The following is a 14,411-nucleotide window of genomic DNA, read 5'->3' on the forward strand; positions in this document are numbered from 1 at the left end:
GAATTTGATCTTCGGTTTCTGGTACGGATCGAAACTGACATGTGACCAGGTAATGTTCTGTGGAGTGACGAGGCACATTTTACGCTACAGGGTGCGGAGAATACACACAACTACCGATTTTTTTGATACTGTTAGGCCGCTTGTTGTGCTCGAAGAGCCATTGCACCTACCGTGTGTGACTGTGTGATGTTCACCTTTACTCTCGGTCTGTTCTTCTCTGAAGGGAATGGATCCAGAAGGCCTGTCAGGCATAATGTGACCTCTGTACGTTATCGGGACCTACTTGTACAGTATGCAAGTCCTGGTTTCGAAGAGTGCCGTTATGTAGAAACCATTATTTGCATGTAAGATGGGGCAACACCTCATGTTTCTCACAAAGTAAAAGATCTGCTTAATGCAAACTTCCACGAACATCTTACCTCCAAAGGGTTTCCAGATGCTTGGACTGCCAGATCACCTGATCTCAATACATGTGACTGTTGGCTCTGGAGATATTTAAGAGAACTCCGTTCACCAGGGATATATTCGGTCTCTGCCTGATATGAACATTTTTCCTCAGACTCCACCAGAACTGTCCGCCTGCTTAGCTGGGTGGTAACGTGATTGATTCCCGTGCAGCGGGCCTGGGTTCGATTCCCGGCCGAGTTGGAAATTTTCTCCACACTTGGCGGCCGAACATCCCCAGACGGGGACTCCCACCCAACGATGCCATAGGCTCATTTCATTTCCGCCAGAACTTCTGCGAGCAACTGTTGATCACGTCGTTTTACGGATGCAGCATCTCGCTGATCTTCCCAGTGCCCATATTGAAAAAATTGTGCAAGGGATGATTAACAATAAAATCAACATTATGCCTTTCTCCTTTATTTGACCTTGTCTGCTCACGTCACGTTCCTGATCCATTATATACGGAAATATTTTTATACAGATTTCTTTTATTCATTGCGCCAGACGTGCACCTGGTGGTCAAAATTGGAATTTACTTTTTTGCAGCATAAATCGGTTTTACATTAATGCACCACAATACCCACCAAGATTCACTGACTTGAGGTAATTACATGGCACACTGGACGTCCGTGAGTAGCTGCACTTTAATGAGAAACAACCTACTTTGTGTGCATAAACACAAAGTCAAAGATACCCTCACCAATGATCAGAAACAACAACACCCTTATGGAGACGCCGGAAGCTCAAATCTTGTCAAGCATTGAATGTCTACAGTATGACTATTGTATAGTAGCTTGAATTTATCAACAATGGGTACAAAGTCAAATATGTTAAATTCGATGTTAAAAATCTAGACTCGACCCCTTCCACAATGCAGAATCACTGGAACTGGCGCGTTTCGAAGGATCGAGCCGTTACCATTATCATTTATAGTCACATTATTGTCATTCAGTGCGTGACAAGATTTGAATTCCTGTGCATCTCTGTAGGGGTATGTATTATCTTTGATCATTGAGGAGAGTGTGTCTGGTTGCTTGATTGTGCACACAAAGTACGCAGTCGAAGTACTCAAACTGCATGTTTGTGTTCGTCTGTGTTTTTTTCTTGAAGATGAGGACCCGAATAGGTGTCGGTGTGAAAGTGCCTATGTTCGCGGACTACATACGCAGAGATGTTTGATTTTACCTTCTGTCAGTATGATGTTGAAGTATGTCAAAGTAAGGAACGGCTACAAGGGAAGTGACCGCCAATTTTTAATATTTTTATTTATATTTTACTGCTTTTATAATCTTCTTTCTGATGATGAAGGCTTGCTGCTTCGAAACGCATCAATTCTATTGCTTTTGCGTTGTGAAATGTATTTGAGCCTATAATTTAACTTTAACTTAATTTTAATAACCGAATGCGCTGCGCTATATTTCCATCTAGTATTTTGGGGCTATTTTGATGGAACAGAGGGTAGTGAAATTTGTATCTTCATTGAGCTCTCTGAAATCACATTTTCCATTCATTCCCTTAATAACTTTAGGCTAATAGTATGTTGGTACTTTAAGGAGACCACTAATATTTCTTTCTCTGATAACGCTTGTCCTCTGTCACTGTTGATTCGACATAGACGAAACTCTATACTTCAAATTTCTTTCCTTCCTGTCTTCCATTCCGATACTGTAAATGCCAAGACCACGCCAATTGTTTTTCATTTCCTACATCATCAGGCCAATATTCATGGAAACACAGTTGTACAGGATCTGTATGTTAATCGTGGTGTAACGAAATAGAGGTCTGACTATCAAATCGCGTTACTCTTTGTGCTCGTGTAGAGCTTACATAGGTAGAATGAAAAGTAATACCTCTACCTTCGGAACTTGGGATCGTCATATCGATGAGTGACATGACGATCAAACTGATCAGTCTGTCACCGTTTTGCATTTCAGCTCAGCAGATCCTCTCATAGGACGGCTAATTCTTGTCTCGTCGCTCAAGTCAGATGTTCTGGACTTACTATCCGTAAATGTACTTGGCTAACGACAGAAAATGCTCACATCAACGCAATCACCATCAACGGGGTGCATTCGCTGATGAGATTCCTTTGGGTTGACACCTTCTGCTGCCAAGCGTTCAGTGACAGCACCTTGCTTAAATGGCTCTGACCGATAATCTGCACAGCGTTCCATTTAGACCAACATTGTAAAAGCACAACCGTTCATTGCTAAGGTTTGTCGAACAATCCAGTACCTGTCACTTACCACTGCTGTCATCTGTTGCGGAGTTTCGACGGTGTAGTCATGAATTTACATTCAGTCCACATATTAGTAAACAAAAATGAAGCCATTTTTCGACATTTCATGCTCAGTTTATGCCTGTCTCAAGTATTAAAAGCGTTACAATGTAATTTTAAAATCTGCTGCTTCTTTTGACTCCCCAAACAGTAACGATCTTGACTAAATAACTTAGAACAGAAATGTGTTTAACATTGACAGGTACAAGCAGAGGATTGTGGAGCTGTCGGAGGCGTACAAGGACAGGCCCATGAGTCCCCATGAAGCCGTCGTCTACTGGTCGGAATACGTCATCCGGCACAAGGGAGCCAGGCACCTGCGCTCTGCCGCCGTCGATCTGCAGTGGTACCAACTGCTGCTGCTGGACGTCCTGGCCGTCGTACTCGTCGGCATCGCTGCAGTCGTTGCCATGGTAGTTGTTCTTCTGCGGCTATTCTTGCGAAAGATTGGTCTGCTGAGAAAGGCGTCACCAGTGGAACAGCCATCTCTGAAGACCAAGAAAAAGGAGCAATAGTGACGCTAATAGTTGTTACTACGAAAAGAAAGCTGTGCGTTGGAAAACTGGCTGTTCTGCCATGCTATTGGAATTCAGTAACTGAAAGCGACTTGTTGACACAGAAAACGACAACGCAGTACGTCAAAAGCCAGAACTGTTATCTTTAACAGTAGTCAAGTAAATAAAATGTGCGCTGGTCCCGGCGGAGGTTCGAGCCCTCCCTCGGGCATGGGTGTGTGCGTGTGCGTGTGTGTGTGTGCGTGTGTGTGGGTGTGTGTGTGTGTGTGTGTGTGTGTGTGTGTGTGTGTGTGTGTGTGTGTGTGTTTGTCCTTAGGATAATTTAGGTTAAGTGTGTGTAAGCTTATGGACTGATGACCTTAGCATATAAGTTCCATAAGATTTCATACACATTTGAAATTTTTTTTTAATGTGCGCAAGTTACTTCCGTAAACACAACAGCACGAATCGTCAAAAATATCCTAAATCACAGGACACTGGATGGAATACATTCAGTGTTTAATGCTGAACATGCTGCAACTGACTAGAACTGTGCTGTAATCTGGGAGAAGGAAAATAAATAGTTCAAATGGCTCTGAGCACTATGGTACTCAACTGCTGTGGTCATCAGTCCCCTAGAACTTAGAACTACTTAAACCTAAGTAATCTAAGGACATCACACACATCCATGCCCGAGGCAGGATTCGAACCTGCGACCGTAGCAGTCGCACGGTTCCGGACTGCGCGCCTAGAACCGGGAGACCACCGCGGCCGGCGGAAAATAAATGTCATCTCTAACGTTAGTAGGAGACGGATGTAACATCATGCCTAACTGCGATGGATAGCAAAACGCTTGTATAATGTCAGAACTAGAATGACAAGATTACATCGTATCCTACAGGCGACGATGGACGACATAATGAAATCATAGTAATTTTGTGAGAGACAAGCTTTACAGAACAGTACTGGGTGGACATTTTCCATGATGTATTACATTATAATTACTTTATAGTGTCCAAACAACTGGACTGTGGCGAATCATCAGCAACGTGTTCCTGTATTTGATAACTTCTCAGATCTGTGATGGGGAGCCACTTAATCGGGAACAGACGCAGCCTCGGATTCAGTGATGTCTACTATGTTATAACTTCACTGTGACACATTTCTATTAGGACTGTCACGATTGTCGTTGCTGTCTACATCAAATAATTATGTCTTTAATCAGTGTAATGAATGGAATACTACGAGGTCTCCCTAGAGGCAAGTGGCGTTAGGTTAAGTTGCAGAACCCTGTAATACTCAAAATGTGTGTTGTGAGGAGAGGTGGTTGCGGTTCTGAATGTGCGTACCACTGAATGCAAGATTAGAGTCCTCATGACCGGAAAACGGACTGAAGCGTCCTATGCAATGATAATGAAAGGCTAATGAAACTACTTTCGCATTTTAGACATCTCACTATTAAATGAAAATTCAAGCTTATACAAGACGCTGTTTTTACTTAGCAAAACTCTAATAGGCTAACAGTGAATGCAAGTTAAGAGACACTTATGTCTAATTGTGATTCTGATACCAGTTTGGGACCGCCCTAGGAAAGTTGCTAATGGTCAAGTGAAGACTACATCAGAAAGTGCTGGTAAAAATATAACTGAGAAGGACAAACACTTTAAAAATGCAAAATGCATCCTGCGAATCAATCAGCTAATTGCGGTCGTCAATTGAGGAAACGATTAACTACACAAAGTTATCAAGTGCCGCGCCCACTGAACCACTCCACATAGAAGCATTGGTGGCCGAAGCTCGCCAAATAAACTTCCAGAACTTGGCAGTGTGACCGAGTGAGGTGGCGCAGTGGTTAACACACTGGCTAGCATTCGCGAGGATGATGGTTCAGGCACGCATACGGCCATTCTGATTTAGGTTTTCAATGATTTCCCTAAATAGCTGCAAGCAAATGCCGCTATAGTTCCACTGAAAAGGCACGGCCAATTTATTTCCCCATCCTTCCTTAACCCGAGGTTTTGCTCCATCTCAAATGTCTTTGTTGTCGCTGGGACATTAAACACTGATCTCCTCCGGCTGAGAGTGATTGTTATCAGTGTACTGGCCCCACCTGATTGTGTACGGCTGAGAAGTGCTGTAAAGACTGTTGCTCAAGGAGCCAGAAGGTAGAGTCCCCTTTTTCTAGTCCCTTAGTTTTTCTCTCCAGTTTTGTAAACGCTCCAAGTCAAGCAACAATGCTAGTAATGATTCTGAGCGCTGGCCAAGTTTACCCAAAATCTCGACTACTGCTCCAATGAAATTTTCAGATTTCGGCAGAGTAGCAGCACAAGTGAGACTTTTTATTTATTTTGTGGGCGGACACATGGGCAGAAGCGAAACAGACTTTCAAACTGTATTCCTGAGCAACTTTTAAGGCGCTGTGTTCTGCAGTTCCCATGGAGGATTTCTGACTGCCGATTTCTTGAAGCATCCTCCAGGGCATCTCGCCTTGACACACGAGCTCTTAAGCTCCCCGTGTTGTTATCGTCTGGTATGATACATGGCAAGCCAGACCTGTGGAAGGATGTGGGGTGGAGCGTCCTCAGTCCCGCATACTTAATGCAACAGGTTTATGACAGTGCCGAAGGCTGTGGGCTTGTGGCCATCCGCCTTTTCGCTCTCTGCTAGTCTGATGGGTCAAAATATACTGCATCTCACAAACCGAAGCGAACGGCTAAATATAATTCCTTGCTTGACCATGGGGACATTGTGGACTCTATATGAATTATGGCGAAAATATCTTTGTTACTCATTCATTAAGTGAATAGACCTTGTTGTACTAATTAGAGCATAAAGTATGAATAAAATTTGTAAGATGGCGCGACATTAGTAATTAAGCTACCTTGCAATGTCACAAGTTGAGAGGGGCTGGAAGTTACTGGTTTCGGCAATGCACATATAATACTCTCTATTTCATGGTGGATATAGCTTTGTCACTAATTACAATATGACTAGCTTGCATTTGACATTCTGATAGCATCCACACATAAACAGTACCACAATAATAATAATACTGCCATCTGAGGATTTTATGCATTATTGAACAGGTGGGAAATAAAATAGATTTCAATAGCAAAATGCCCTTCTGCTTGCGCTTGACATACTGCTTTTGGATATGTACACTTGCGGTACTGGAAGATATGTTGTCGATCAAGGAAACAAAGTACAATCGAATGCCCAATCGCAGAGTCCACACGTATTTTAAAGACATCATGCAAACAAAATGGCATGTAAGCACTATTGCTGCTGAATAATTTCGATATATCGATATCTTTACAACAAACATCGATTATATCGACAGCATTTTCCGCTGATAGATCAATACATAGACATCAAAATGGCAATATCGAGTGTAGACATTTTTTATTTTATATTATCTTTTTTCACAATTTTAGGTAAATATTTGAAGTTGTTCTTTTAAAACTATAGCAGAACATAATTTGACATCACTGTGTGAATGGCTCTTTCTACTTTTTGAGTATTCATCACGTCGAAACTTTCCCCCCGATTGTATGAAGCATGTAAGTGTGTCACAAAAGAAGAAGTCCAGTTGCATAGGGAATGGCGGTTCCGATGTGAAGAAACAGCACACCAGCTGCGTTAAAAAACAATTTTTAACGCTACTAATGTGTAGTTTCTTCACATTGGCATTCTTCAAAACTGGAAACGATGAACAGAAATCTAAGTGACAAGATTGGTCTTTACGGTGTGAGGGGTGCTGATGTAATCGGAGCTAGGCGCTACCAACAGAAACTGCTACGTTTAGCTTTACCACGCAATTTTGACACTACAACTGCTAGGTCGCCAGCGTTGGCAGAAGTAAACAAAAAAAAAAAAAAAAACAGAGAAGTTGACATGAAGTGTTCCGGACAAATACGATATGAGACGAAAGCGAACGATGGATCAATCGGACACCTTTTATTGTGCCACTTACATGCAGTTACCATTGTTAGCAAAGAGATTAGCAATAAGTTTGAACGTGCATCGTTTTACTTTCAGTTCTTCCTCTAATTGGGCCAGGCAGCCTGCTAGAATGTTGATGTACAGCGTATCTAATAGTAAATCAATGCTTAAATTTACAGCTCTGTTTTTTAGGCAAGTACATCGATATCTATCCTTCTAAATATCGATATCTTCTCCGTCTGTTTATCGATATGTCGAATGTGCATAAGCTATTTTTTTGAATATCGATGTATTGAATCCCCAATATTTTTAAAAATATCAATAGTCCTAGTCTGCACACACCGAACTGCATAGTACATTTTACACTTTACAACTCATATGAAAATGATGTAACATTTCGAGAAACCCAGTAAACCCACTATAGTCTCGAACAAATGTAGCGTTCCATTTATTACACATTGGAAAATAGTAAGTAACTTATTAAAAAGTATATCATTCAAAAGAATGTAGATGAGAAACAGATCTTTCTAATGCTAAGCAATTACGTCAAAAACATTATCAGTATTTGTGTGGTGTGTATCGCATTTCTCTGTAATTTTTATTAGAGTGACTGAATTATTGTTCTCAAGTGGCGTATTTATAAACAATTAAATATGTATCAGTACTTCACAGTGATTGCGTATTGTATAACAATGATGTGTATCGACAGCTACTGTTTGTGCATTTTACTTCCTCTTCCTCATGCTTGATAGTTGTTGAATTTGTGAAATGCTAACCAGAGGATGCCTTCGTTCTTGAACACTTTGTGACTTATTGAATGCACTGATTATTCGGGTTACAGAATCCAGAAGCTATGTTCTTCATATCTATACGTATTTAACAGAATTACTGTACATTTAAATATACAAATACATAAAATGGACCATTAGCACAAAAAACAGACACACACACACACACACACACACACATTAAATCACACTTGGTCTCGACAAACCTAGAAATACTATATTTTATTTTTGTGTGAAACGAAGGGAGTACTGTATGTTACAGCAAGGATCACTGACTGTTACAGGATTACATCACAAAACAAATCTAGTGTGGAGCTGTGAGTCAACTCATCAGAAAACATGAAAGTGTACAGTTCTTTTTCTTTTTTTAAAAAGAAAAGTTTGTGTACACGACTGTAACATAGTTAAGCAAGAGATTGGTTAAACAAGTCAGACGAATGAAAAAAATGCTTTAAAGGTAAATAATAAATTAATCACAGGTTATACTTTTAATAAGTAGCCTGTCAGAGACAGTCAAGGTACATATGAAGTTTTCTAGAATGTATAGTTAACAGTGTTGATTATTTCATATCTTACCAAGCAGTGATTTTAATTTCATCTATTTTCTTAAAAGTATTTTTCACTATTAACGTGACATAATGTTTCATACTTGAATTTAGTATGTAAGACGTTAGCTATACAGTGAATCCCCTGGAAGCGTAATTTCTCCCATATAAAATTATGTGCGCTAATGTCACGCGTCTTGAAGGAAATAAGATGAAACAACAGAGGTGAACAACTTTACTGTAACTTTGTTAGGAATATATTCAGAACATTTTGAGGGCGTAAACGCTGTGAACGAAGGTCATCCTGAAAATTTGCTTGATTCCGAGAAAAAAAAGTACTGGCTCCCATTTTAATGGACGTTTCAGCTTTCCCTGGTACTAATGTGGCCACTGGTTAGCAAGTCTCGCTGCACACATCCCTAAACCGATGCAGGTAGGGAGTTGAAATGGAAGCTCTATTGCACGATGATTTCTGGGTTCGTATGAATGTAAACCGATGAATGGAAAGTTTCTGACAGGTTTCTGGCAACTGTTTCCACGTAACGAAGCATAAGGTTGTCAATGCTCTAATTCATTCGGGTGGGAGCGAAACTTTTTGAAGATGAAAGACGTTCATAGCAGATGGTGAGGAAACAAGCTTACAGTCCAGACGAAGACGTTAATTGATCCCCAGGATATCTATCAATGATTTAGATGTACACTTGCGATCGGATCGACAGCGTTTTATACATGAAAATATTTGCTTAAAAATATCTGGAGTCGTTGGACTCTAAGCCTTCAAGTTCCCAGGCAAAACGTTTTGCAAGTTACGTGCTGCCAGTAGCAGCTAGAAAAATTCTATCCTGACAGCTCAACATCAGCATTTATTACCATAACTTATGACGAAACATGAGTAGAAGTTCAACGGTAAAAAGGTAGGTCAGTCTTTCGCAAAGGTCTTTCTACAAAATGCCCACCCAATAAAACTGGAAAAAACATCAAGGAGTGTGAAAAAGTTTATTTACTGGCCCAATCACTGTTAATTTTACCAAGGGTAAAATTTTTCTTTCCCCTCACCGCTAATGCTCTTCCAACCAACAACAAAAAAAGGCCTGTGTAAAATTTCCATACAATCAAACAAATGATAGATCACAATCAAAAATCGTTAAGTTGCAACGTAGTACACGCATCCATTAGTTCCGGAAAAAACAGGTATTATTCCTATTCTCCAACACTTCCTTTTTTTTTAATCTGAAAAGAATTTACAGTGTACTTTAAAAGGCGTTCTGAAATCAATAGTGCCATAAGTTAGTATCTAAATTTTCTTGAAAATAAAAAAAATTAAGAAAACTATGTTTTTGATAGTACAGTCGAAACGTACGATAAAGATCTTTTTGTTCACGACTTTGTTGAAAGCTACTACGGTAGTCACGAATATTTAAGCCTCATTTCAATCACAGATCATGCACCAGTCAATCTGAAAGAGATAAGGAGTTAAAAATAGTGAAAAATACAGTGACTTGCAGAAACTGTTGCTGCACTTACTTACTGCTGGTAAACCTTTCCGGGTGTAAGCTCGTGGTCCACGAAACTCTTCTGTTCCTGACGTTTCGTCCAGAGCTTCGTTGGAGACCTTCAGAGGCGTTGCTCCTCCGTTGACGCTTGCCGAAAGTCGCCAAGACTCAACGGAGCAACGCCTCTGAAGATGTCCACCGCACATCTGGACGAAACGTTAGGAACAGAAGATTTTGGTGAGCCACAACCTTATACCCCGAAAGGTTTACCAGCAGAAGCTTCGTCCGGTCATGAAGGCCTTCATTCTGTTGCTGCAGTTATTGCTGTTGGAGATCTTTGGTGAAAGATGACATACGTATGTTTCTAGTAGCGTAAGATACACTGCTTTCGGTGGTTAATGTCGAATCACTTGTTCTTGATGCACCCAGTTGATGAGAGGCAAATCGTTGTTCCATTTTGTGTTACACTAAACATGGAGATCGGTCATCCTTTTTTGGCACTAAATAATTAATATTCTTATCTTTATCTTCGTTCACCAGTTCCAAAGCATCTTCACGATTTATATCAAAGAGATAGTTCATAATTTCCATTAAATTGTGTATATACTTAATGGTTTTTGATTGTAATTTTAATGTAATCAGTGTAGAACTGGAATGAATCATCAAAGCCGTTGTCGGTTCTTCTAGCACAAATTACTGCGCCTTTACCAAAAAATTCCACTTTTAAAAAAATACTAAAGCTGTTTTCTTTGTTGTACGCTTTATGACTCTTAAAATGTGGAAGAAAATGTTAAAGGATTCCTCGTTTGTGGGTAATGTGGCTCTAATGATTTGATAGGAAACGCTTACAGGAGGGACTGGAAATGTGTTCTTCATTTGTAATAAATTACCGAAAGAAGATAATGCAGTTTTTTAAGTCTAGGAAAAACGTATCTCTGAATTCCCTTCCTACTACCTGCATAATCATATACGTTTATCTAACAATATTTATGAAAAACCGCTTAAAAATTCGTATGGAGGACATTTGCAATTTTTCATGTTAACTTAGCAATATTAACTCCTATGCTACTGTAAATAAAGATCTACAAGTTAGTTAAATTAATGAAACCTCAAGTTAATTTCCGCAACCAGTGTCTGCAAGCTATTGTTAATAAAATACGTGAGAAAACATTATCAAAAAAGATCTGCTGAACAAAAACATCAGAACTGCATGGTTGTTGTACGTCTAGTTGCTGTTCTTTGATTGAGTCAGTATTTTACGCAGTGCATTTTTGTTGATAGGACCAAGATAAAGATGTGGAAGGAGCTTTCAGAAAGCATGATTGTGCCAAGTAAATAAACTCTTTCAAATATTCTGTCAATCACATATATTTTCTCTAAGAAGATACCTCCTGGTTTACTCCACGATGAATCGGAAATTGCCGGCCGCGGTGGTCTAACGGTTCTAGGCGCGCAGTCCGGAATCGCACGATTGCTACGGTAGCAGGTTCGAATCCTGCCTTGGGCATGGATGTGTGTGATGTCCTTAGGTTAGTTAGGTTTAATTAGTTCTAAATTCTAGGCGACTGATGACCTGAGAGGTTTAGTCGCATAGTGCTCAGAGCCATTTGAACCATTTTTTTGAAACGGAAATTCAGAAAGTATGTATTGGATTGTACGGCATATCTTGACGCAGATAAAACCTCAGAACATGATTTGGTAGTGTTAGAGGGTAGGTTGAATTCAAGGGAAGACAAAGGAACAGTGCTTCAGCACTGAAGAATGATGATGTGTGTTTGAATTTCTCTGGCATTGTAGATGCTGCGATGATAAATATTACAGTTTACTAGAGCAGGAATGGACATATCTACCACGGATAATCACAGGCTCTGGGCACACAATAGTTGGTAACATAGAGGTAAGCGTAGATAAGTGAAAAAATATTTCAACCGATCGGTGACAGAAGGATTTAGTAAATTGTTCAACGAATCCCAGAAACATGTGCAAGTGGTATGGGGATAGGAAGGAAGCAAACAATGTGTACAAGAACAAAGAGAAAATAGTAAGACTGAAAAGATGAAGAGGGATGTGCTCGGATTGAAATGCGTGTAAGGCTGGGATGTAGTCTTTCTCCTCTGCTATTCAACCTGCGCAATGAAGAAGTAGTGAAAGAAATAAAAGAAATGTACGGGAAGTGACATTAACATTCGGAGGGAAGAGTGTCGATGATATAATTTGTTGAAGACTTTACTATCGTCGCGTTAGAAGCATTCCGCCATAGGGAGACGCTTTCTTCTGCTAAAGGTCTTGTATTAAGAGAGCTTAGAGCTGTTAGTTCAGGACACCTTTTTTCCATTGGAATGAGAAATTACATCTGAAGGTGGAAGAATCAGCTGTGATAAACGGCATAAGTATGCAGGAGGCAATGGAAGGCACTAATAAAGACACACAAAGTATATCCACAGGACAAGCTCATTCCTTCTGTAAAGACAGAGGCTGCCGTGAAGACTGTTATCAGGAGGAATGTTTTACCAAAACTGGAGAATGAGAAAGAGAGATAAGCATGATAAAGATAAAATTGGTGGGGAATGTGAATTGAAATGAATATGACATATTGCTGGCCACATTGTTAAAGGGTAATAACAACAATATCAGTGAATGATGTACCAGACGTTGGCATCAATGGCGGCTAACTGCGTGCGTTATAACACAGTAACGGAATGATTCTTCCGACCATGAGTGAAGGCCCGTATAAAGCCCCATTGTACTGGTTTACATGTGGTGATTAACTAGAGAGGATGTATGGGGAAATAGAGAAAGTGATATAATACCTGAGGGGATATGAAATTTTAACGGTCTTAGGAAACCGGAACGATGCTACTGGAGAGGGAAGTGAAGGTAGAGATACTGAAGAATATGGGCTTTGTAGCGAACACCCTGTTTCAAAATCATAAGACAACAAATTATATTTGAAAAAGTCTACGAGACGCTAGAGTATCATGCTCAGACAAAGATCTAGAAATCCAACGGTGCACTGAAAAGTATATCTAGCTGCGGGAATAGAATCAAACCATAACCTAATAGTGATGAACAAGAGGCTGAGATAGAAGAGAATAAAGAGTATACGAAGAAATGGTTTACTGAAAACTTGGGACAAAACGAGACGTAAGTTGAAGCTCTCTGACGGAGAGATGTAAGTGAAAGCGTTGAGAGTATTTCAGAAGACAAGGAAGGAAATAATTAAAGCAGAAGAGGATACCGCAGGTACGATCGAAAACCCGGTGGGTGATTAAGGAAATACATTTGTCTAGATAAGGTATGTTCAAAATGGTTCAAATGGCTCTGAACACTATGGGACTTAACATGTGAGGTAATCAGTCCCCTAGAACGTAGAGCTACTTAAACCTAACCAACCTAAGGACATCACACACATCCATGCCCGAGGCAGGATTCGAACCCGCGACCGTAGTGGTCGCGCGGTTACAGACTGAAGCGCCTAAAACCGCTCGGCCATACGGTCCGGCATAAAATACGTAAGTGACTAACATGGCAAGATCACAGATTAATGTAAGTGCGAGATAAGCCATTGGAAATGTGAATAACCGGTGCAACCGCCAGAACATTGAACGCACACATGCGAAAGTGCATGCATTGTGTTGTACAGTTGGTGCATGTCAGTTTGTGGGATGTTGTTCCATGCCTGTTGCACTTGGTTGGTCTATACAGGGACGAATAATGCTGTTTGTCGATGACGTTTGAGTTGTCGTCCGTGCTGTATGTGCTCAATTGACGACAGATCTGATGACAGAGGAGGCCAAGTGAATATGTCGACATCTAGCACGTTGGGTTCCAACAGTGGAATATGGGTTTGCATTATCCTCCTGGAAAACACGCCGCAGAATACTGTTCATGTGTGGCAGAACAACATATCGAATCACCAAACTGACGGATAATTTTGCAGTCAGATGCGTGTGATAAACACGAGAGTGCTCCTACTGTCATATGAAATCGCACCACAGACCATAACTCCAGATGTACGTCCAGTGTTTTTAGCACGCAGGCAGATCGGTTGCAGAACCCAAAATGGCCACCTTCTAAACGACACATGGCCATCACTGGCACCGAGGCGAAACGGATTTTCATCCTATGACCTCTCGCTTGACACCACCGAAGTCGCAAATGGCGTTGGTTTGGGGTCAGTGGAATGCATGCGACAGGCACGGAGCAGACCTTGAAATAACCGATTTGTTATATTTCGTTGTGTCTCTGTTATGTCAACTGCTCAAATTTGTAGTGCAGAAACAGTGCAATACGCCAGAGCCATACGTCAAACGCGGTGCTCCTCCCTTTCCTTAGTGTCACGAGGCCGCCCGCAGCGCGGTCTGCTTACGACCCTATCATTCTCGTGAGCACCGCTGCCAGCAGTCATGTACAGTGGTTACATT

At 40.8% G+C, this 14,411-nt stretch overlaps 1 protein-coding gene across 2 annotated transcripts in view; it reads left to right on the forward strand.

Moving 5' to 3' along the window:
* The window catches only part of LOC126266939 (UDP-glycosyltransferase UGT5-like), a 122,022-nt gene extending 114,149 nt beyond the window's left edge, over window positions 1-7,873 (forward strand). For both annotated transcript variants that reach the window (XM_049971633.1, XM_049971632.1), the window contains exon 5: window positions 2,928-7,873. In XM_049971633.1, coding sequence (XP_049827590.1) covers window positions 2,928-3,240 — 313 coding nt within the window. In that variant the 3' untranslated portion in view covers window positions 3,241-7,873. The remainder of the gene's footprint in view (window positions 1-2,927) is intronic.
* The last annotated feature ends 6,538 nt before the right edge of the window (window positions 7,874-14,411 follow it).

This window comes from Schistocerca gregaria, chromosome 4 (assembly GCF_023897955.1).
Source record: "Schistocerca gregaria isolate iqSchGreg1 chromosome 4, iqSchGreg1.2, whole genome shotgun sequence".
In the NCBI taxonomy this organism is placed as follows: Eukaryota; Metazoa; Arthropoda; class Insecta; order Orthoptera; family Acrididae; genus Schistocerca; species Schistocerca gregaria.